This window comes from Carassius auratus, chromosome 24, assembly GCF_003368295.1.
Source record: "Carassius auratus strain Wakin chromosome 24, ASM336829v1, whole genome shotgun sequence".
NCBI lineage: Eukaryota > Metazoa > Chordata > Actinopteri > Cypriniformes > Cyprinidae > Carassius > Carassius auratus.
Window position 1 is genome coordinate 10,311,532 of NC_039266.1, and position 25,455 is coordinate 10,336,986.

General features: G+C 36.3%; 2 protein-coding genes across 12 annotated transcripts in view; one reads left to right on the forward strand and one right to left on the reverse strand.

Annotated features, from left to right (window-relative positions):
- The window catches only part of LOC113042258 (brefeldin A-inhibited guanine nucleotide-exchange protein 1-like), a 77,455-nt gene extending 75,079 nt beyond the window's left edge, over positions 1–2,376 (forward strand). For all 4 annotated transcript variants that reach the window (XM_026200942.1, XM_026200943.1, XM_026200944.1 and 1 more), the window contains one exon: positions 1,075–2,376. In XM_026200942.1, coding sequence (XP_026056727.1) covers positions 1,075–1,254 — 180 coding nt within the window. In that variant the 3' untranslated portion in view covers positions 1,255–2,376. The remainder of the gene's footprint in view (positions 1–1,074) is intronic.
- On the reverse strand, positions 1,191–25,024 carry LOC113042259 (centrosome and spindle pole-associated protein 1-like). 8 transcript variants are annotated; one of them, XM_026200953.1, is made up of 28 exons: positions 24,601–25,024; positions 24,426–24,498; positions 24,177–24,280; positions 23,753–23,833; positions 23,349–23,444; positions 22,499–22,830; positions 19,420–19,499; positions 19,231–19,327; positions 19,086–19,143; positions 17,997–18,364; positions 17,727–17,845; positions 17,512–17,596; positions 17,104–17,215; positions 15,361–15,508; positions 14,130–14,216; positions 13,717–13,838; positions 13,483–13,632; positions 12,704–12,847; positions 12,512–12,619; positions 12,361–12,427; positions 12,155–12,281; positions 11,732–11,871; positions 10,410–10,547; positions 8,663–8,706; positions 8,457–8,520; positions 7,412–7,494; positions 6,172–6,322; positions 1,191–1,326 (listed from the first exon to the last, which is right to left on the reverse strand). In XM_026200953.1, exons 1-28 carry the CDS (start codon positions 24,673–24,675, stop codon positions 1,298–1,300), a joined length of 3,282 nt encoding a protein of 1,093 aa, XP_026056738.1. In that variant the 5' UTR covers positions 24,676–25,024; the 3' UTR covers positions 1,191–1,297. The 8 variants fall into 8 exon arrangements, 6 of the variants coding, with proteins under 6 accessions (XP_026056738.1, XP_026056734.1, XP_026056733.1 ...); XM_026200949.1 differs by lacking the exon at positions 1,191–1,326 and adding an exon at positions 3,782–4,453 and having other exon boundaries at positions 23,753–23,797; XM_026200948.1 differs by lacking the exon at positions 1,191–1,326 and adding an exon at positions 3,782–4,453 and having other exon boundaries at positions 18,015–18,364.
- Positions 25,025–25,455: the final 431 nt, after the last annotated feature.

A 25,455-nucleotide genomic window follows, 5' to 3' on the forward strand; every position in this document is an offset into this window, starting at 1 on the left:
AATGGGTTTCTATGAAACTTTTTTTTTTTTTTTACAAATGTAAATGATTAAAAACGAACCAAATAGTTCTTTAATCTTATTTAATATTGTATTGTATAGTTCATGTATAGTTCAAGTCCTGCATCTGATAATGATGACCAATTGAGCATTCAAGTATTGTAACTGTACTGAATAGCGCTTAAAGGGATAGTTCACCCAAAACTGCTAATTCTCTCATTTTGGTTGAACTATCCCTTTAAGTGAAAATTGGTTAAGTTTTTGTAAAATATTTGATAAAATTTCTACATTTACTTATTTTTATTATTCAGTAATTATTAGTGCTGTCAAACAAACACACACAAGTGTATATATATTTAAAAAAAAATGTTATGTTTATATGAAATATTTATGTAATATATACATGTAAATGTTTTCAAAAAATACTGTATGTGTGAGCATTAATATAGTATAATATATTGACAGCACTAGTAAATATGTTAAAATATTTACACTTTTAATTGATATTAATACATTTAATTTTATATATTATTTAGACTATTGTTCAAAAGTTTGGGGTTGGTCTTTTTTTTTCTTTAAGAAAAACACATTCAACTATATCAAGTGACAGTAATGACTTGTAACATAAAATTAATTAGAATATTAGAATATATGAAGGATCATATGACAGTGAAAAATCCAGCTTTTCAAGAAGAAATAGAAAACATTTGAAATGTAATATTTTATATAATATATAATATAATATATTTTAATCAAATGCAGCCTTAACAAGCATAATATAAATATCATTATTATTATTTTTTTTTACCAATAATGCTGGTAAATATCGGTAAATACATATACTTTATTATTTATTAATGTGATGTATTACATATCACAGTAGCTTGATCTGAAAGTGTTTTAATTGATATGCTAATTGATATGAATGATCAGTGCTCAGTCGTTTTTAGTCTTTTGTCAATTAGAGTCCTAATGCATTACAGAGTCACACACAGACAACACAGGTTTAATACGATTCCACCACGGTGTGCAATGAGAAAATCCAAAGGAATTGAAACACACGTGTTTGCTTTGCAGTTCAAGGCCCATGCGTCCCGGTACTACCCTCTGCTTTGTGAGATCATGCAGTTTGACCTGATCCCGGAGCTGAGGGCCATCCTGCGCAAGTTCTTCCTGCGCATCGGTTTGGTGTTCCAGATCTCCCAGACTTTGGAAGCAGATCAGCCTTCAGGCGTCCAATCTCCCAGTGATGCCTAGAAGAAGCTACAGCAGTGCCTGTTCCTACAACGCTCTCCTCCTTTCATCTGCAGAACGTGAGCATCTGATCTCCTGCAACCAATGAGGAATGAGAAGATGGATCGTGTCAGATATGATGGTACTAATATCAACCCCCCGCCTGCCCTTTGAGGGTCTGCTCTGGACAAACAGCCAATCCCAGATCAGGAACTAAATCCCGACCAATGGACAAATGACCAGGCCTTGTACAATAGAATCAAATTATCTAGAATATCATGAGGATATCACTACTACTATACAAACACTTGACCTTTGAGATCTTCAAAAGGTCCAGATATATTTCAAAACAGTCTCTTGGCATTATATTAAAAGCTGTTTGAAGAATGACAGAAGGGTTGCATATCAAGCAATGTGATGTGGTTTTTGTTTTATTTTGTTGCGTTTGCACCGCTAATGGCTAACATTAGCATGAGTAACTCCGAGGAAACTAGTTGTACAGAATTCCAGCTTTGTAATATAATCTCACAACACTAGATTTCATTTTCTGTATCTTTTTTGTTTTTTTCTCGGAAATTTGCTGCACTTTGTTTTCTTGATCAAAATGCACTGGAGATTTTTACTTTTGTGATAAATTATTGAACTATGCCATCTTTCCCTCCATAACCGTCCAGCTAGAGATTTCTAATACGATATAAAGTGATTCGTTTGATTTACTCCATTTTATATATGCTGACACTTTTTTAATTAAACACTGAGGGCAACTAAGATCCTTCAAAAGGAAAAAACTGGAATGTGAACATTGAGGGCGAGTTAAATGTGAGCTGCATCTGAATCACTGGTTTGTATCCCTGTTTGCAGTTAGGATTCACTCTACATGTACAAATAAAAAAATAAAAAAAGGTTAATATATTTAAAATCTTCTCTTTGGTTTTTGGGGGTGGGTTGTATTGTATAGAAATTAATGATAGCTGCGCTTTAAAAATGTTGTGAAAGGATGTGAAGCATTCCTGGCTGGTGAGGGTTACTAATGGTACAGCCCTGTAAAGTTTTCTATATGGAATAAAATGATCTGTACAACTCTATATGACACTGGTTATTATCACCACACATTCAATCAGGTCAATAAAGTTTTGGAACTTGGTGCATTTTCTTTGATGAATTTTTAATTATGAAGAGGGAAGGGGTTGGGAGGGGGGGTTAAGTGGTTTTTAATAGGGATGTCCAGATGTAATCGGAAATCGGGCCCGATCGCGTGGTTTCAGACTCGATCGGAATCGGATGTTACCTCCCGATCAGGACTCGGATATATATATTCTCATTATTTTTTAACACATCTTTAGTTATGCGGTGGCATAGAGTTAGACCTTTTTGACTCCACACAGAAACAGCAACAAGTGCGGCATGACATCACTTTGTTTTCAAGAGCTGGTGTGAATAGATATAAATTCAAACTCAAAGAAACAGGATAGTCTGTGCATGACCTGATATTTCATTCGGACCCAGAATACAGCGAGATGAACATCACAGAGCGCTAAACTTTCATGTAGTGTGTGTTTCATTCATACTAGAAGCCAGAGCGGGCTCTCGCGCTGATAGTCATATCAGGAAACTCCTAATATGGACAAAAGCGTCCAGCTATCGCTGTCGTTTTCACAGGAAAACAGAAACTTATGCAAACACGAAGACCTTAATATACGAACAAGACAATAAATTGTTTTTCAAGTCATCTCCAGCAGGTGATAAATAAAGTATATGAACAATGCAGTGCTAATTGACATAGCATTTATAACAGTATAGAAACTATTCTGCCTTATTATGTGATAAACAGTGTTTATAGTATATAAACAAATCATTATTTTACATTTATTCATTTAGCTGACGCTTTTATCCAAAGCAACTTACAAAACAGTAAAATTTTGAAATATTTTTACTAGCCTATTTAAAATAGCTGTTTTATATTTGAATATATCTCCAAATGTAATTTATTGAACATCATGGATCTGTTTTTTCGCTCTTCTTTATTATTTTTTTAATGTATTATAGAAGTATCAGATCGGGACTCGGTATCGGCAGATACTCAAAATCAAATGACTCGGACTCGAGGGCAAAAAAACCTGATCGGGACATCCCTAGTTTTTAACGTTGGAAAAAAAAATTAAGACTTGAAAATTCATCTTTGGCATTACAGGAATAAATTACATTTTAAAATATATTACAACAGAGGAGTTATTTTAAATTGCAAAAAATATTTCACAATATTAAGGTTTTTACTGCATTTTAATCAAATAAATGCAGCCTTGGTGAGACTACAATTGTAAAAAAAAAAAAAAAAAAAAAAAATTAGTGTCAAAACTATATTTAAAATGTAATAAAAATTATTGAAACCATTTGATCAATCTCATTTATGTTTTGGAATTCGTAATAAATTGTTTATATGGTCAATTTGTGACTTTTTTTCCTTCTAATCCCATTTCTCCACAAACTGAGCCATTAAAAAGACTATGGAATGCTTACGCATGTCACATAAAGATGAAATGCGAAGTGTTCCCAAAAATTCATAAAATATTTATTAAAGAGTCAATACACATTACATTTCCGACTGTTAGCTTATGCTTGCATAAGCTCAAATTCCTATTACAATTCATGTGTTGTAAAACAATCATTAAAAATGAAAAAGAAATCACATATTACAACACTGGAAGTCTATATCTCTCACCTGAGAAACAGAATTCATGAGTTTACACATTCATACAAAGTCACAGTATGAAGCATCAGAATGAATTTCCCAGACTGCACTCTAACTGGACGGAACAGACTCTTAATGCTACAGGAAGTGTTCCAGAATTTTCTAAGTGCAATATTTCATTCACAACAATCAAAAGTCAGACAGAAACAAAAGAAACGGGACTAATGAACTGTTAATGTTCATCTTTGGCCTCAAGTATACAACTCGTTCCTTACAAAATAGCTAAATAGTGAAACTGGCATAAGAATTCATAATCATGCGTCTTGAATGAGATTTAGCCATGGTAAGTGGACGGCCCTTCCCAATCGTGGTTTTGGCTAGATGGCCTGCGACCGCCCATGAATCTCTTCAGTGTTTCAGAGGAACTAGGACGTAACCAGGGTTCTGTCGCAATGGTGTCAATGGATACGCGCCGATTGGTTGAAGGAGGAGCCTGTGGCCATAGCTCCTCCCCTTCCTCTGCGGACACATCCCCTAGATAGCACAAGATACATATCTCAGTGCTTCTAATAATATATATGGCTTCGTGTTCAGCACTGTAACAGCTAAGCATAGCGTTACCTGATTAAGAAGCTTTTGAGTACCGTATTTTCCGGACTATAAGTCACACTTTTTTTCATAGTTTGGCTGGTCCTGCGACTTATAGTCAGGTGTGACTTATTTATCAAAACTAATTTGACATGAACCAGGAGAAATGAACCAAGAGAAAACATTACCGTCTACAGCCGCCAGAGATGCTGCTCATTGCTCCTGTAGTCTACACTGAGCAGCATATAACGCCCTCTCGCGGCTGTAGACAGTAATGATTTCTCTTGGTTCATGGTTCTGAATAAATGCGACTTTTAGTCCAGTGTGACTTATATATGTTTTTTTCCTCGTCATGACGTATTTTTGGACTGATGCGACTTATACTCAGGTGCGACTTTAAGTCAAAAAAATACGGTAGCTAAAACAAGATTCTAGATTGATCCACCCCTAAAAGTCACGCAAACTGTGGTCGGTCGCATTAAGCCCAAAGTATTCTTCATTTTGCATGCAGTGTGCATGCCGTAAATATCATCAAGACATGATGCCAACCCCTCACAGGACCTCAGATGATGGCAACCCTCAAACAACATACTAAACTACCAAATTTTACTATAAGTTTAATCGCAACATATTATCATTGCAGTTAATAGTGTTCACCGTCTGTTTGATTACATCGTTAACTAACTGCATGAATTTTACTTTACAGTTTTGCTATATGGACATCAACTTGACAGTCACCTCTGATAAGCTACTACTAAATATAATGTAGAAACATTAAAATAGAAACTTTAATTTTCTGTGAAGCTGCTTTGCAACGATTTGTCAAAAGTGCTATACAAATCAACTTTAATCTAATATTAGTTAAAATAATCTTTACAATGCTACTTTTTAAATGCTTTTCAACATTGATTACACCAAAATAATTGTCAGGTCTAGCAAAGAAGGATCTGTCAGCCACCACAAAGACTTTTTTTTTTTTTTGACGCAGAAAAAAACCCTGTGTGTGTTTGGTCACTCAATCAAATGGAGTAAACTTTGAAAAGCTGTGCGTTTTTCTGTATGCATATGCTTAATGTCCCCAATATACTTCAACAAAATTGAAGAATGAAATGGTGTGACCTCATTTTGTACAAACATTTCAATCAGCCTACTAAGTTTGTTTGACTGGTAAACACATTCATCAACTGTGTTACTGTATTCATTAGATGTATGATATAGACTTTGGATATGGCTGATAACCATAAGTTTATCTCAAACAACAATCTAGTTATTTTTTTACATTGTTTTCCCAATTTGCATTCTTTGTAATCTAAAAAATCTGCACCTATTGTCATGTTTTAATATTGCATTTTTTTTTTCTTTCTTGTATCTTTAAATGCTTATATTTAATATTTAAATGCCTAACTCTCCCCGTATAGTGTATTTTAAGGGGATTTTATTTTATTTTTTTCACACGTTGCAAACAACAGGAGTATATCAAGGCCTTAAGTGTCCCAGTCAAAACTAAAGAACACTTAAGCTCTTACATGTTGGCTTCTTCCTGTCAAAGTGCGCAAGATTAAGCTCCAGTGTTGACCAGACTTCATGCCAGTAGTCAAATGTAGTCTGGCTGGGCAAAACTAACAACCCAAGGAGATTTTCCTTTCAGATTCAGAGCTCCTGACCTGATCTCCAATCATGTTCTCTCATGTTGTTCAGCGATGTCATCTTGTTCTTTGTGCGCTCTCTCAGCCGCTCTATTTCTGTGCTGGTAATCGAGTGCAGAGACTGGCTGTCAGTACTGCTGTCGGGACGAGCGTACCGGTTTACCACATCCTACCAACATAAAAAAAGTACAGTTATTAATTCTCTATGTTATTCAATCGATGCATTCAATAATGGAGGGTCGTAGGCAGCCTACACTCTTCTGGGTCAGCCGCACCACAAGGTGTGGATTTAATCTTTGATGTGAAGGAAAACAGCGCATCCTTGTGTCGCGGCTGACACAGAAGAGCGTAAGCTGCCTCCGTTCAGCTCATATTCTCCAAAATGGCACTACTGTGATGTAGAGAGACATAGAGGAGACAATGTGTTGATTAAAGTCGTTATTTTTCTACTATTCTGACGATGCTTTTCATACTTTTCTGGACCTTGGTTTTCATCCAAAATATATAAAATTCTGGCCCAAAGACGAACAAAGCTTTAAATGGTTTGGAAAGACATGGGTTAAGTAATTAATGACACAATTTGCATTTTGGGGTGGAGTATTCCATTAAGGTGACGTTTATTTTTTCGGAACATTCATTTAAATTTTTGCGCTAATACAGCGACAAAACTTACTAGAGAAGTGTGATGTGTGACAAACACATCTGTAAGTAAATACAATTAAAATTCCCCTCTTGTACACTTTAATGACCTTTGAATTGAACATATACGCTCCCTTCGAACTGGAATCATAGCGGAATATCCTGTGATGTCCACTTAGCAGGGCATTTAGAATAGAACAAGCATCTGATGTGATAAGAGATACACACAAAATGTGCAGAGCGTTGGGGGGGGGGGGGGGGGGGGCATGAGGACTGGAATTAAGAACCGCTGCCATAATGCATTCCAACAATGGGAGTTGCTGCCTATGTAGAGCATTCCAAATCAGTCAATTATGAGGTTTCACTGTGCTGCTATATGGACATGTCTGACAGTTGCATTCACATCTTGCAGACGTTGCATTCTAAAAATGTGGCGCTCAAGTTTAAAAGTTCAACTTTTTGAAAACATGATTCTATATGTTGCATATTTTTTCCATTCGACTGAACCTTGGAAGTCAGCTGCCCATGTAGGAAGAAAGGCAGCTAGGTTTTTGAACAGATCAAAAGACTTTGCCTTTGTCAAGTGAGGTTGTAGTTGTGTATAAGAGGGAGCTCTTACTTCAGACATGTCTGCCTTCCTGACTACCGGTCTCGCTCTTTGGTCACGCCGGGATTGCAGAAAGAATGAATCGTCACTGGGGTCTGTGTAGAAATAACTTATTGGTTATTTACAACAGACAAATGTTCAGCAACAGCAGGCTCTGTAGTCCTTTCTCTCTCTCTCTCTTTCTCTCTCTCTCTCGATTCTCTATAGCTCCAACATGTGCGAGTTAAGCAATCAAAGCTTGGTAATTGAAACTGAGCAAATGAAATGGCATTTAATGGATGAGACTGAGACTGTTTTGGGAACTCATTTACAAGGTGACTGTCGATCTCTCTGGGGTGCCGGTGAGGACAGGCATTATCCTAACCCCAGAGTCAATCTCTCTTCTGTCTGGTATTCATAGCTGTCACACTAGCTGTAACTCGTCCCTGGTGGCAGTGACAGCAGCTGCCTGACGGCAGTGTCACACATTGTCTGCTGCTCATACTGACACATACCACTATACTTGTAAACATCCCATAGACATCTATTGTTTCTAAATGATGTTAATCGATATGCCCCAAACTCTAATGCTACACCTTAAAGTGTCTTTTAACTTAGATATCACATTAATGAAAATGGTCAATTAATGTCATTAATGGTAAAGGCGTGCCGTGGAGGAAGAATAGGTTTTGTTTTTGTTTTTGTTTTCTTTGCACGCAAAAGTTATTATTGTAGCTTCATAACATTATGTCACACTAATGTCACATAGACTACTTTAATAATGTCCTTACTACCTTTCTGGGCCTTGAATGTAGAATTTCCAGTGCAGTCTTTCATAAACAATATTTTTATTTAATAACTCATTTGTGTTTCGAAGATGAATGAAGGTCTTACAGGTTTGAAATGACATGAGGGTGAGTAGATGCTGACAGAATTAAATTTTGTGTGAGTTATCTTATCCTATATATAAGTATGTCTACTGGTGGGTGTAATCTAAATGTCGTCTTAACTTTGTACATGAAAGAGTATTTTATGATACATTTGTGAGTAAAACACTTTTAATTTTAGGCGAACTTACTAATAAAGGCGCTCTCTGAGTCTAACAGAAAGTGTCTGCCCGGATCCTCTGCAGAATTCAGCCTCTGGGGGGATAAACACATCAATAAAGACGACAAGTCAATAACCGAACCAGCACTAACAGAGTGCAGATACCCTTTAAGGGCTCAGAAAAATGGGTCATGGAAAAACAGTCAAGATTTTTTAGGTGGTGCACACGCAACTCACTTGCTTATGATGCCGCTGCTCTGAAGACACAATGTCAAAGTAATCTGCCCAGGAAATACAGGTACTGTATGAGTTTTTAAATGTCATTTGCAGCAATTCTATATTTTATTTATATAGTACCATTTAAAAGGTTTCTTTAATGATTTTGAAAGTCTCTTAAGGCCCATTCAGCCCAAGAACCACAAATATAAGGATAACTATAACGGTAACTATATTAGCATCCACATCAACAAATTATATTGCTCTGTTTATTACACATGGCACACGGCATGTGCATGGCAGATACATTTTCTGCCACTTTAAAGAGGTCATTCAGGTTTTCCTTTGTCTTTGGAGTGTTGTTTTGTATATATAAACTGTGAAGTGCGCAATGCGTACGTCCTTCATCATCCGCCCCGGAACAGTCAGTATAGTTCTTTTTTTACAAAATGCATCGATTTCCTACATGAGGTAGGGCTGGGCAATATATCTAATGATATGATCATGTGCACCTAATCAGTAAATCTACGCAAAAAGCTACGCAATGTTGCGTTCATTATCCAAGATGTATTGCCTTCGGTAATGAACGCAATATTGCGTAGCTCGTCAGAGATCTACGGCTCTGTCTATTAAATGCCTCTCCATTTAAAAGCAGGTGATGGTGATTTAGCAGTAATCACGGAACTGGATTTACTGACTAGATGCACATGATCATATCGTTAGATATATCGCCCAGCCCGAACCGTAGGCCTTTATTTTATACTTGTATAGGGTTTATTCACCCCCTAGGGCCATGTGAGGCATGTTTTATAATGGATGCACAAGCTTTATTTGATTACTTTTGGACTGTTGAGCAAAAATACCCGCCTACTCCCATTCTAAAGCTTGGAAGAGCAAGGAATTTTTTTTTTTTTTTATGTAACTCCGATTGGATTTGTCTGAAGTCATGTACACCTAGGATACTTTGAGGGTAAGTAAAACATTGGATCATTTTATTTTTTGGGGGTGAACTAACTCTTTAAGACTGAGCCACACCTTCCTAAAACGCCCCATTAAAACACGACCCCACAAATCTACATCACTGTGTGGGAAAATTTGCATAACACCGCCCAAATATATATGCAAAGAAAGAAGGTGTAACTTTTATTCTCACTGTATTTTTGTCTTCCTCCAAAAATGGTTAAGGCATTTACCATTTCTCTCACATGCTTGAGGTATTCGGCCAATGCACTGGACAGCTGGCCAATTAGCGCACACTGTGGTTTTCTGAATGATGTGCTTTGTAAAAATCAATGCGTTACAGAAAAGCAGGGCAGAAATGTATGGTATGTGGAAAATAATGTGTTTACGTAAACACATTGCATTACACCAAATAATGTGCTTTTTACCAATGTCACATGACCCCTTTAAAATGCTCAAGCTTTTCAGCTGGGAAAAACAAGAGCAACATTATTGTTTCTTTTTGACATTATCATTATAGTTGTGGTGTATATAACTATTTTTTTATCATTATAATTATCACTCTTTCTGTGAATCGACTTTTATGCTCCCGAAGGTGTCATTTATTTGATCATAAAATACAGTAATAGCAATACTGTGAACTATTATTACATTAATTTTTATTAAAGTCTTTACTCTAGTCTTCAGTCACATGATCTTTCAGAAATCTTTCTAATATGCTGATTTGTGGCTCAAGATACATTTCTTCTTTTTAATATCGATGTTGAAAGTAGTTGTGCTGTTTAATACTTTTGTGTAACTGACTGACCAGGAGCTCTGCCCCTCCTCAGGCTGTTGATGGTTCGTTGCTGTTGTCGTAACAGAGCCTGTTGCTGGATATCTAGACCGTGATCATCACTGGGGGAGTCAGGATACGCCTGCCGCACCTCTTCACGAGATGTACCATCTGATAACACACACACACACACACAGATAAGAGTCATCCTCTCTTCCAGGACTACAGTTTTACTGACAGATAATGCAGGGACGCTGAACACAGATATTAAGCAGCACACTGACAAACATTATCCATTCACAGAAAACACTGACTCATATACCAAATAAGTGTTGTGCATCACGCATGACAGGAGAACAGCAGCTCTGATACGGCCAAAGCAGTTGGCACAGCGATGTAGAGAGAAAATCAGAGCTAAAATAAAGAGCATGACAAAACAAGGGCATGGAGCCAAGTGCTGAGTCACGGTTCACAGAGATGCTACTCATTTCTCTGCAGGGAGGTTTGATGACTGATACGACCGATTTACCCCATGAGGTGGGCAGATGGAGAGGAAGAGCTCTTGAATCTTTCTTTTGAGCAGAGAATAAGGTTAAAAGTCTTCATGAGTGACATGAAACTGATATTCCTCTAAGAAAGCACATTAACATTTGATACTATATTAGCATCAGGACAGTGGACATAAAATAATCCTAGTTTCATTCAACCATATCCAGGTTTTTGCTCTGTGGACGCAAGCATAATTAAAACAGACTGTTTTTAGTATTATTTATATACTATTACAGTATTTTTTCCCATTTTGAATCCGCTTTTATTTCTGAACTAGCTTTTATATTTTCAGTTTTCATTTTAGTAATTTTACTATGCGTTTATCATTTTTTCAGATTCCTATGTATCTTTATTTTATATATTTTTATATTTTATTTCAGCTTCTTTTCATTTAATGTAATCAATTATTTGTAGTTAACAGTAATAACCTCGATTACAAATAGCTGCTTTTTATTTTATTAACTTCACACTCTATCCACCCATCCATCCAGTCAGCACATGTGTTAGAGTTGACTCAAAAACTAGAAATCCGTCAGTGGAAGTCAGTCCACTCGTAGGCCATCTTGGCATGCAGTATTTCGCTGAACTCATCTAGCCAGTGTGGGAATGTGTGACTTTAACAGGCATTTAAAGAGCATATGGTAATATTTTGATGTTATACTGAAGCTAACAAAGGATCAGAGTGAGTAACAGGAAATGAATGTGGCTATTGGTGGATATGTGAAGGTAATGAAGTTGAATGGGATTCTGGGAGCCATCATGGTTGGGTGAAATTACAGACCTGTAAAGACAGGTGTCACATTTACCTCTGTACTTCAGATGGTTAAACTCCTGCAGGTTCTGCATGTTGACCGCTGCAGTAGTGTGGGAAGCAGGCCTCCTGATGGGGACTTGTTTGCGTAGCCTCGCCACTTCAAAAACATCCTCCGGGAGGTGCTCTCTTGGCCTGTCCAATATGTAAAGCATAAGGGTCAAATGGACAACATAAACCTTGCCAAGATGATCTTGCATGGTTTATCTTGTGATATTGACCTGTTGACTGTACTACATTATCCCACATTACATGGCTAATTACCAAATAAATAGGGACATTGGTCAGATATGCAGTTAAGCAGTCATTATTCCAGAAAGTATTGATCACTGAAGATGTTTTTTTGGGGAAATAACTTTATTATAGGTTCTAAGAGACCACACATGTTCTGAATGTATCTGTGTAGGATGTTTGCTACCTGCTGTGAACAGGAGGGGTGTGATCATTTCTGTTAGGCTGCATCAGTTCTCCCTCCAGACGTCTCTGTTCGCTCCGCAGTTGCCTACGCAAGGCCGATAACTCCCTGATCACCGTACGCTTATCCTCTGAAACCCAAAGTCAGTATACAATTCAGGGATTCAGCTCTTTACAGCTCTGGTGGCTACAGGATGTGATATAAGTTACCTGTGGCCCTGATCTCGTTCCTGCGTGCAGGCACTGGAGGAGAATGTGGTGCTGACATTGATCGCATCTGTTTGAAACAAACATAAAAAACTACAATTAGTCACTTCAGATGGCATTCAGAGAAGTAGCTGTGCGCATGCGTTTCACTCACAGACAGAGTTGCAGAAGAGCGGTGGCTATCCACCGATGGAGGTCTGGGGGTCTGCTGACGTAGTTTCTTCTGCAGGGCTGGTAGGGGTGGTGACGGTGCCCTGTGGACCTTTTGGTATTTGAGAATAATGTGTCAGTACATTGTGTGCACAACTGAACAAATGTAACAGACTTGATAATGTGCACTCCTCACCTCCTCCTGATGTGTCTGTTTCTCTCTCTCCTGTTTCTTCCTCAGGGCTTCGTTCTCCTTCTCCTCTGCTTCTTTCCTTATTTTCTCAGCCTCTTTACGACGCTCTTCGGCTTGCCTGACCAACTCCTCATTTTTGCTCATTTGCTGTGAAATAGGTGACAGCAAAGTAGTACAAATCCTGTGGTTCTGTACCTTTCTTTTAATTTGGATTGTGTCTTGTTCATCTAATTTTCACATATAAAAATCCTACCGTTTTTCCATTCATTTTAAATATTAAATCTACATAATTTCACTAGGAATCCGGAATTTAATGTGATTTTACACAGATTTTACATTGGATTTAAGTTGGTCAAGTTAATTCACCATGTTGACTAACAGAAAGATGGAAAATTACTTGGTTTGAACATGAGTTGTGCTTCACTGACAATGGATATAAATTTATTCTGGCTGTGAAATTTCACCATAATGTTGGCATTGTGCCTGCTGGTACAGTAGATGTTGTAACTACACCATTACGAGGGTAAAAAGCATCTTTTCTCCATTGACAGGCATTCAAAAGTTGCTGTTTGTTAGGGATTATAAGGGAAAGTTTTTATCATTTGCTGTTTTTTGTCACGCTTGGTTAGGACACTGGGTTAAAGCCTTTAGAGGATAGACTATTTCAAGCTTAACACACTCAAATACTCAATCTGGGTCAAGACCAGTGCTCCAAAGTGAATACATCTTCCTCTCTGTGGGCCATTTTTGGGATTCACATGATATAACTGCAAAACAAGAACCTCTTTTTCTTTCTGACGCTTCCTCTCCTGCTCTTCCTCGTACTCCCTTTGGATCCGAGCTCGCTGTTCGGCCAGCCGCCTCTCTTCTTTCTCTTCCTCCAGCCTGGATCGCTCTCTCTCTTCTGCCTCCTTTCTTCTCTTTTCCTCGATCTGTTCATCCCAAAGATCAAGACAACTGAGATGGCAGGCCAAAAGCACAGACAGCAGAATCCAGAGTTGACTGAATGTCCGTACCTGCTGTTTCAAACAATCCTTGTACTTTTCCTGATCATGGAGTTGCTGCAGAGTGGGCAGTTCATTGAAAAGGTTACCCCGGGCTTGCACAGACGGCTGAGAAGAGCGAAAAACTGCAGGCTCTACAGGGACAGAAAAGATTTGGATGGATTGCATGCAAAGGTCTTTTATTTTTAGCTTCTAAAAGGTTTGATGATAGTATACACAATACTAGTATAAATTAAGTATAATATAAGTATAAATGTATATTAGTTTTAAATATACTGTACCTATTAATAGCCTCCACTAAGTGCATGTCATTGCAGATGCAAAATTTAATTTCATTCAAATTCATCTCAAGCTTTTTATGATTGGGAGTCAAATTGTAATTCTGTTGCCACAGTATTTGATGCATGAGGTAAAGTTTCTGTCACCTGTTCTAGAAGCCACTGGAATCTGGGCTACTCTGCCTCCAGAATCATACGCTTCCACGTTTGTTTTATGCATTCGTTTCAAATCACCTGGAAACACAAAAATGTGACATTACTATAATTTATACCAGAAATTTTCAGTATCAGTTTGATGATCAAAACATATAGCATGTACAGAATATTTATATACAAACTGTATATGATAATTAACTGACGCCACAGAGCAACTACAAGTGGGAAGCTTGTGATTTATATTAGAGTTCAAAAGTTTGGGTCAGTAAGAATTATTATTTTATTTTTCATGGTTTGCTTTGCTTTTTGCAACAAAACAAGAAAAGAAAAAAAAAATCACATTAGATTGTTCAAAAGGGACTGTAAAAAGACATTAAATTATTTTCTGAAGGATTGTGTAAATGTTATACTTTATATTGGATAAAATCAATATAATAATGCAGCCTTGGTAAGCATGAGACAAAAAAAGCAGTATATAGCTGTTACATATCATAGTTTTACATACCCATCTACACAAACACACATTACTACTGTTTAATATTTACACTGAACAAAATTATAAATGAAACACTTTTGTTTTTGCCCCCATTTTTAACCTGCTATACTTTTATTATGACCACTTTTTTAAAAACTAAATTTCAATACCGTTATAATACCGTATACTGTGATAAAAGCATGAGCAATTAATCGCAACAGGAAAATATGATACCGGCATATCCCTAGTTTATAACTTTGTTCAGTGTAGATTTAATATTTAGTATATTAAACTCCAATGAGCATTTTGAGATTTTTCCAGTCATTCATGATTACTGGGTAAACACTCACAAAGAGTGCTTCTAGCTGCTAAATAATTATTCTAATAAAACTAGAAAAAGAAAATCTCATATTCACTGTCAGAATTTCCACAATTAATCCTTATTTTTTTTCTCTTAATTGTCTTGATTTCCATGACCTCAGGAACACTGATACATATAAATACTGTCAACTCTATAAAAAAAAAAAGCTGAATAAAATAAATGTAAAAATGCATAATACTGCATTATTTTTAATTGATTATGTTTTTGCAGATTCCGCAAAGGGTATGTAAACTTTTTGTTATTTTGCAGTACTTCCACTAACAGCCCACCATTTGTGGGTTGCACTAATTAAAGCCTTATTAAACTGCAGTGATAGCAGCTGACTATGGACAGGGAGTTGACTGAGTGAAGTGTGAACTCCGTACTGATGAGGTTTCCATGATCGTCCCTAAGAGGGGCTCCTCCTCCTGCTCTTCCCCAGGGCTCGTAGGCCTTCATCTCAGCCTTTATTTTAGCATCAGACAGCTCTTTTTCCACCTTCTCGCGATACCGTCTCTGCTGTTGTTCTTGAATCTGTGCACCACAATTTAGACAATTAGGCTTTGTTCACACTGTACATCATCTGATTTGTTTTTCAAATCCCAACTGAATTACAAGTGTAAATCCTATCTGACACATTTCCACAATTTCTTTTTTTTTTTGCTGTTCATACTACAAACAACTAATAGATTTCTGCTGCCTGCCTGGAAAAAAAAACTCAAATATCAGATATTGTAAGAATGTAACATTAAAATCACAGAGGAGGAAAGTTCAAACTTTCAGTTCATACTGAACTTTCTATTTCATACTCAATGATCTTGCAACCAGGCAGTTAAACAAACAGCTTTCTAACTATATATATCTTTCAGGATCAAAGTTGCCCTGAGGAAATAGAGGAGGATAATGCAATTTGTCCTCCCTAATTCCTTCATCTGTGTCTCAGTCATTATGATATAAAGATATCATCTGACATCCCACTGAGGTAAACCTGAATCTACAGCCAAATCAAGCAAATTACTTCATAATATTAATGCTTTGTTACAGTATATCACCACTTTCCATTAATAGTGTAGGTTTTGATGTACCGCTACATTTTTAAAAGCATTAGAGGCACAACATTTCTTTGTCTTACTTTGTACATAAAACTATTAGATAGCATTCAAAGTACCATTCAAAAGTTTGGGTTATGAACGATTTTTCTATTTCAAATAAACGCTGTTCTTTTTAACTTTATATTCAAAGACTATAGAAAAAAGTTCCTGTGGCTTAGGGGTAGAGTATTGTATTAGCATCGCAAAAGGTTGTGGGTTCAATTCCCAGGGAACTCATATACTGGTAAAAAAAAATGTATAGTCTGAATGCACTGTAAGTCATTTTGAATAAAAGCATCTGCTAAGTGCATACATTTATTACATTTTAAAAAAGGTATCAATAAAATATTAAGGAATATTAACTTCAAAATGTTTTCAAAATTGAAAATAAGAAATGTTTCAGAGGGATCATGTGACACTAAAAACTGAAAACTCAGCTTTGCCATCACAGATCATTTTTTTATTAAATAAAAAAATATATATTACAAAAGAAAACTTTTTTTTTATTTTTTTTATTTAAGATAAATTGTAATAATAATAACAATAATAATAACTTCACAATATTAGAGTTTCTACTGTATTTTTTATCAAATAAATGCGCTATTGGTAAGCATAAAAGACTTCTGTCAACAACATCTTTCCGAAGATTTGAATAGTAGTGTACATGCAAATATTTTTTATCCAACATAATTTAATAAAGTATTTAATTTGAAATGCTATTATCTTGAAAAGTAGCAAGCTTTAATAAACGTGTCTGTATCATCACTCCTTAAATGACTTGATCTTGACTTGACATGATTTTTATCCAATGTCTGAGGTCTTGACCTCAAAATTCTGACATAATCTGTTATTAATATTCAAGTCATTGTTGTAATATGACTGTTAATTAAAGAATGTTAATTAATACATTTTTGCTGATTAAAATGTAAAGCTGTGTAACCCTGTTAGTGCACCTTTTACATAAATTAAATTAAAATCATCTGCACCCTTTCTACGGCATGATAATTCATCTCATAACATTCATTATTGTGAGGTTACCTGCTGCTTAAGGGCTTCCTGATAGCTAACAGCACTTTCTTTAGGCTGCTGCAGCCTCTTCGGAGCAAAGAACGCTGGTCCTGATGGAACAACTCCAGCATGGCTGATCGCTCTATGGAAAGACAGAGATAAGCATTGTATTCTATTATATCTGAATAAATGTGCCCCCTACTGGTACCTCAGCATAACTTGCCATTAAAAAAATGATTACCAAGTGACTCAAACATTATGACTTAAAATCTTTTTAAAAGACTTTTTTTTGTCTTGTCATTTCAATGTGTATTGTTTTTAATGAGGTGCAATTAAATGACAGTTAAATAAGCCACTTGCAAAAGCATTGTAAAATCATGTGACCAACTAAACTCTGTAGCTAAATAACTGACATTTTGTATGAAAACTCATGCTTACTGTGTGAGGCCTCCAGACGGAGGCTGCAGAACAGGCCACTGTGCTTCTGGAGGGATGAGGGCCTGCTGACCCACAGCCGCTCCATCTTACACAAATAAAACAAACATGCAATCAACCGCTACATTCATCAGAAAATTGACTTTTGCATTACAATGCTATTTACATTACATGTATTTAGCTTAACCAAATTTTATATATGTGGTTAAGCTACTTACAGTAGGCCAGATTGGGATCTAGAGGATTTCTTGCTCCATAATAGTAATATGCATTATCATAAGGAGTTTGATAGGAGTCAGGGAGGGAGGGCCCCAACGGAGGACGCGCACCTGTAATTCTGACATTAAAAAAAAAACAGACGTATTTCATAAAATCCTGTCTATAGTATTATTAAGGTATATTATTAAATAGCTTATCTTTTGTGTTCAGTACAATTACATTACATTTCAGTACAATTGCTGTTTTGGTGCAAAATCTAAGAACATAACTCCAAATCGAAGACAAACCTTGGGGCAACTATCTCCCCCAGGGTTCTTGAGAGGCTTCTGTGATTGTCTTCAGTAACAGAGGTGGTATCAATGGCCCCAAACCCTGCTCCAGGCTCCAGACCAAGGCCTGGTGTGTTAGCCAGCTGGCTTAAGACAGTGCTGTGGTCTAGAGATGGAGACTGGAAAGCAACACGGGGTCTCTCGGGGGGTGCTGTCTCCTTTGGTGGCTGTGGAAGTCTCTCTTCTTTGAGCCGCCTGCCAGAGTCTGCCCTGAACTCCTTTAGACCCAGCCCTGGGTGGTAGGATGCATCCCTTCTCCTGCCCTCGTGTTCCTGGGTCACGGCACCAAATTGTTTGATTCTGTCTGGCTGTGGGAAACAAAGTGTGACGGCTGTAAATAGTAGCACAGAAGGTGTTGCACAACTATGGCTGCAGTGAAAATGTGTTTTAAAGTCTAGTATATCGATTCTGTTTCAATATGAGAGAGGAACAAAAACATCTTCTTGAATGTTATATTATAAATCTTCTAAAGCCATACAATTACTTTGTGTGAGAAACAGGCCAAAATTCAAGTTATTCACTGATAATCACCTATTAAAAATGTATTACATGATTTGTATGAACCTTTTTTTTCTATTTCATAATGGCCACCAGAAAATAAAGCACATTTTAGAACCATTGAGAGTATTTGCATACTGAATGTTTCATAATAATTTAAAGAGCTTAAAGACAAAATAAAAAGAAATATTTAGCATGAAATAGGCTTCATTTTCATTTTATTATTACTTCATAATTATATAATACTATATTATATTATAATTTTACTTCTTGTTTAAATAAAAAAAAAATCTTAAAATTGCCCTGAAAATGTAATTATGCAAAAAAAGCAGCACACCCCCTAGTTATTTCCAATTTTTCAATCTTAGATTTTAATATTAACAAATATAATAAATGTTATATAATTAAACATCTAGAAATGTTATGCGTATTAATGAATTTAAAATAAAACCTATTTTGTATATTTAATAAAGAAACTTTAAAAAATCTAAATAGAAAGCAATGAATATTCAAAAGCCTGAGAATCTTCACCTTTTTTTCAGGATCAACAGCGCCTGTTGCAGCGACTCTCAACTCTAGCTCCTTCTCCCTGTAAAATTGAGTTTAGATGGTGAAGTGAATATTTGAGCGTTTAAAGGTTTTAATTCAACTACCTACAAACAGTGATGTTTCTCACTTCCTTTTGTTCTTCTGTTGTTCGGCTATTTGCTGCAGCAGCTCCAGTCTGTACCGTTCCTTCCTCCTCTTAGAGGCCTCATCACCTTCAGTAGCACCTAAATAACCCAGTCACTGGTCAGAAATTACATACATTTTTATATATTAATTCTACATACAGTTTGATTTGACCTAACACTCACGGTCTTACCAATCATGAGTCCTGTTGCAAACTCAGTCATGTTCTGCTCGTTGACAGATCTGCTTTGCGCTGGAGTCGGTGCTTGTAGACTTCATCAAAAATAATAATAATAATAATAATTCACACAAAGGAACAAAAACCTCTATCTAGTGTCTTACACTAAACACACCCTGATCTCTGCAGCCCTGACTAAACTGTTACATCACACCTATCACATATTCAGTGAACAACAGTGAGCCATCAGAGCCTTTAAGCCTCCCCATCAACACCGATCAATACGATTCCACTGACAGAATGGACAATAAATCCAGCCGATCCATCGAAATCAGCGTTTCCCGTCTTTGTATTGTTAGAAAACCTCAAGTAGAAAAATCCTACAAAAGACATGAAATCTTAAAGTTAAAATGAAGGCTGAAAACCATCATGTCTTTCATTTTTTTCCCACCACAGACGGACTGGAAAGACAGCAAAAAAATAGTAGGGTTTATAAATACAGACTTCGGCTAGAGTAATTGCCCCTTCAGCTAATTGATTCACTGCAGTTTGATTTTCAATGAAAGATTGGCTTTAAACCCCAATTACTCTAATTGCAGATCAGTGCTTGAGTAGAAGTGCAGATAGGAACTGACTATTCTCCTGACAGCTGTCTGCATTGACTGTGTCTAGTAGGAAAGACGTCAAATTTAACAGAGTTTACAGCCTGTACAACCCTTCTACTCTCTACATTTGCTTATATTTGGCTCCTCAACTGTTCAAGTTATTTTTATTTGAATGTTGCTATGGTGATAATAGTTCTCTTTCACAGATATTGTTGGTTTGATTGAGGCTGTTAATTTGACGTCCTCTACAATATTACTGTAAAAACACATTTATGCCGCCTTCTCTGCTTAAACCATTAAACCATCTTCTTTCCATTTAAACATATATATATATTTATTTATATATATATATATATATATATATATATATATATATATATATATATATATATATATATATATATATTAAATAAATGTATGCAATTAGCAGACGATTTTATCCAAAGCGACTTAGTGCATTCAGGCTAACATTTTTGACCTAACGTGTTCCCTGGATATCGAACCAACAACCTTTTGTGCTGCTAATGCAATGCTTTACCACTGAGCCACAGGAACACATAACACTAAAAACATTTGGGTTTGACATCAAAAGATGAATACGAGACAAGAGATCAACATTTCAGCTTTTATTTTCAGGTATTTTCATCTGGATCTGATACACAACTTGGAGGATAACACCTTTTGTTTGAACCCACCCATTGCTGATGTTACCAAAGTATTGGAACATGTGACTGACAGGTGTGTTTTGTTGCCCTGATGTGTCCTATTATATTGATTATTTATATGATAAATAGCACTGAATGTATGTGCTCAGTTTTAGATTTGGATTTTGCCTTTACAGACTGCATTTATAGTTTGATGTATAACCAACATGAAAACCAGATAGCTGTCTCTGGGTGAAAAACAAGGAAGGGTGAAGCTAAGAGAAGATGGAAAATCAATCAGAGTCAATGCACAAACACTGGCCATAGCCAGTACAACCATTTGGAATGTCCTGAGGAAGAAAAAAAAACAGTGGTGTAGTAAGTAACAGACCTCGAACAGGTAGACCAAGTAAAACATCAGCAGCTGACGACAGAAACATTGTGACAGCTGTAAAGTAAGACCCTAAAACAACTGTTAATAGTGACATCAGCAACAACCTCCAGAGGGCAGGAATAAATGTATCACAATCTACTGTTCGCAGAAGACTTCATGAACAAAAGTACAGAGGGTACACCAGAAGATGCAAACCAAACAATAGGAGACAAGCCTCAGAAAACATTTTGCCTGCCAATTTATAAAAAGATGCAACCAAACTGAATGTGAGATCCTTCATCAAGCAGCAAGATAATGACCCAAAACAGTGCCAAAGCAACAAAAGTGTTCATCAGGGGCAAAAAGTAGAAGGTTTTAGACTGGCCAAGTCAATCTCCAGACCTAAGCACTATCGAGTATGCATTTTACCTGCTAAAGAAGAGACTGAAGGGAGTAAACCCCCAAACTGAAAGAGGCTGCAGTGAAGGCCTGGAAAAGCATCACAAAAGAAGACTGCAAAAGCTTGGTGATGCCCATGGGTCACAGGCTTGATGCAGTTATTGCAAGCAAAGGAGTTGCAACCAAATATTAAGTCTTATTCACTTTAATCTAGTTTAAGTTTATCTATTCCTATCCTTTTGGTCACATGAGCAATGGTGGGTACAAACAAAAGGTGCTATCTTCTAAGTTGTGCTTATCAGATATTGATGAAAATACCTAGAAATGAAAGCTGAAATGTTGATATCTTGTCTCGTATTCATCTTTTGATGTCAAACCCAATTTTTTTCAGCCTACAGCAAAAATAAATGAATCAGCCTACAGTATATATTTCATGTATATTTATTTAATTATAAAGGATCATGTGAGACTGGAGTAATGGCTGCTGATAATTCGAATTTTTATATATAACATTTTACAATACTGGCGTTTTTAATGCGTACTGAATTACTCATTTAATTAATTATAATGTGCGAGTTATTTATCATGTTTATTTGCCATTGTTTAAAAATATCTGACCACACAAGGACACTAGCGATTAATCAGAATTACGTTTTGCAGACTGATTTGTGATAAATCTGTACTCTTTCCCCACATTCCAATGTGGAAAAATCTTCAGCTTGTACTTATTTGCGTTAAAATGTGTTGGTAATTTGTAAAATGTCATTAAATAAACTACAAATATTTAACTTTTATGTGCGCAAGATTAAAACCCTTTCAAAATGCAATTATATTCCAGAAAGTCTAATCAATGAACATGTGTGGGGCAGAATAGATATATCATTTTGTAAATGACCTGTGCTCAAAATCCCTGGAGTTTTCATCAGTTCCATATGGTCCTAATTATAATCCATCAAGACAGAATTCCCTCAAGAGAATATTATTCTTATTATGTTTCCTCAAATATAACCATATCAGCTTCTGAGTGCCACCAAAATAAACAGGAAGCAATAGAGAGAACATATAAGATGCACCTGTGAGAGCTGTTGTCATATTTTCCTCCTCTCCTGGTTTTGTCCGTGTCTTCCTGTACAGTTGTGTGCCTCTCTTTCTCTAGGAGCTCTATCTCCTCATCAGAACTGGTGTGATCTCGGTGAGGGCCTCCCCAGCGATCTGGCGTCTCTCCCCAGCGTCTCCGTGGTCTTGATACCTTAGGCACTCCGGAAATGGGCTCAGTCAGAGTGGCAACATCCCTTTTTGAGAACACTGTGTCCTCCGGGCTCTGACTGGCCTTTTGCGCTTTTACCTCTAGAGAACCAGCAGGGTACTTCGGAGTAATAGAGCCAAACCGATCCCTCTCCAGGTCCTGACAGAAACATGATCAAGATATGCTGAGGATTCAAGGTGAGGTTCAAGTCTACTGAATTTTAAAAGAGTAGTTGAATTGAATGATAATTTGCTGAAAATTCCACTGGAGGAAACAATTTTATGGATAGAGTATTTTAGCTAGTGCCAGTTACTTAATTCCACTTCTTACTCCACAAGATGTTATTTGATGGACTGGAGCTGTGTGGATTACTTGCAATGTTTTTATCAGCTGTTTAGATTCTCATTCTGACGGCACCCATTCACTGCAGAGGATCCATTAGTGTGCAAGTGAAGTAATGCTACATCTCTCAAAATCTTTCCCGGTGAAGAAACAAACTCACCTACATGTTGAATGGGCTGAGGGTGAGTAAACCATCAGCAAATTTTCATTTTAGGGTGAACTATTCCTTTAAAAATGTTTAAACTGTACTTCAACAAGGACATTTGTGAAGTTTATTTATTAATGTAGATGTATAGGTCATATATCAACAAAATAATGCTTTATTTCTTTTAAACCTGTGGGGTAGTTGAAGTTTTCCCTATTTTCTGTGCTCCCTCTCGCCCTCGGAGAAACATATTATATTCCTTGTTCCTCTCACCCTGCAGCTTTTCCTGGGTAGAATCACAAAACTGTTAAATTAATAAAGCAATAAACAATTATTCATAGTATAAGACCTATTTTACGACTGTACAAATCTCAAATGTGCATGCAAAACAAATCTGCAGCTCAGCAATAGACTGGTTGCCACTAGACACCTTATCCAGTCAGAGTAAGCAAATTATTTATCATGTCACTGAGGGCTTGCCAAACAGTACGGGAGGGTCTTTGTGCAACGGTTTGGACCAGGTCTTGGCACCAAATGTGGAATTTGCTCTAGTGATGCCTAAGTTTACAAATGGACAGCAAACACATATTTTACCTTTGCTGATCTATGTTCTTTTATGGGGAGAGACATCATGTGGGACTGTGGAAGTGGATCAGCAATAATAAGATTTTTTTTCTAAGGAAGAAAAATAAGAAACTAATTAAAACATTATTAAATTAAATTATTTATAAAAAAAAAAAATATATATATATATATATATATATATATATATATATATATATATATAAAAAGAATATATATAAATATATATATATATATATATATATATATATATATATATATATATATATATATATATATATATATATGATTAACAACCATCAACACAAACTATTTAAATACATAGTTCAAAAAACATCAAAAGAGAAACAGGCGTGCAAGTAATTTATTTTTATCATATAGGCCTATTCCATATTGTTTTTGAAATATTATAATATATCAGAGGAGCACAGTGTACCTCAGCCATAAAGTTTCGGTAATCAAGCCGTAGTTCTTGCTTTAACTTCTGCTTTTTTCTTTCATATTCCTCTCCAAGAGGTAAACTGAGGCCAAAACTCTCTTCTGGAAATAAGACGACAGCATGAAACATCTTAAATGGAATTTTTCAATAAGTGAGAAAGAACAGGCAATGATTTTAAAATGTAACCTCCAATAGCAAGCACTGAATATATGAATTTGACTGAAATTATATTGAAATAAATCCTGCCTTTGGTCTGTTTGGGGTGAGAAGGTTGTTTTTTGTGAGCAGGCTTGATGTTCTCCTTGTTACCAAAACTTGTCTATGAAGGAAAGACAAGTAATAAAACAAGAACTTGAAATATAAATACATAGACATACAATGTTCGTGTTTTAACACTATTACTATTAGAGATTAAGCTTACCTTCATTTCCATGTAAGGCGCTTCTTCTGTGTTCGCCTTTCTCTCCTCTCTAAAGTTGCTGATGTTGACATTCATATTCTCCCAAACCAGACTCAGCAGTTGATAAAAATAAAAGAAAAAAAACTCTGGACAAGACAGAAGCCGTTATCAGATGAAGCTCTTATCAGTAACACAAGAGTGAATAAGCAGCTCGTTGGGCATAGAAATTAAGAAAGACTTTGTTTGGAAGAGAAGGAGATGGAGCGGATGGGGAGACGCTGCAGACGCAGAGGTTGTTAGGCAACAACTCAACACAACACACGTCACAACCTCCCACACTTCAGTTCAGACAATGGCTGTGTCCCAAAACCTAGTGATCATCCAATTTGAGACGACATTTCTGAGCACCATTCAGAATCTTTCGCCTTGTGTGGAACTACTGCTACTAACTCAAAAGTTGTTCTCACAGCTGACTATGATATATATTTCAAAATAAAAGTCCTATTTTTACCGACTGCCCTTTCAAAAAATGACCACAGCTTCCGTTACATAAACACTAATTTAAAAAAATCACGGAGGAAAAATATTAAACGCTACCCATCTGAAGCATCAAGAGCAAAACAAACCTTTGATGAATATATGATCCATGCAAGTGAACTGCTCATACACTTGCCACAGAACAGCAAAACATGTTTATTTGTGTGTTTATTGAATTAAGTAATATATTTGCATCACTGCATAGACGTCATATACATGCAAATGAGTAATTAAAGTACCATATGTGACCAGAGAGCCAGAACTGAAAACATGCTATGCTTGGTTCAGTCCAGCAGATGGCTTAAACAAATGTTTGATTGTGTACAATCACTAATGAGG

Coding starts and splice junctions, on each gene's coding strand:
- LOC113042259 (XM_026200947.1), bottom strand. CDS start 24,675: ATGAATGTCAACATCAGCAACTTTAGAGAGGAGAGAAAGGCGAACACA. Junction 19,328..19,419: donor TGCAACAGGACTCATGATTG/GTAAGACCGTGA, acceptor TGGGTTATTTAG/GTGCTACTGAAGGTGATGAG. Junction 11,872..12,154: donor ACCCCTCCTGTTCACAGCAG/GTAGCAAACATC, acceptor CATATTGGACAG/GCCAAGAGAGCACCTCCCGG.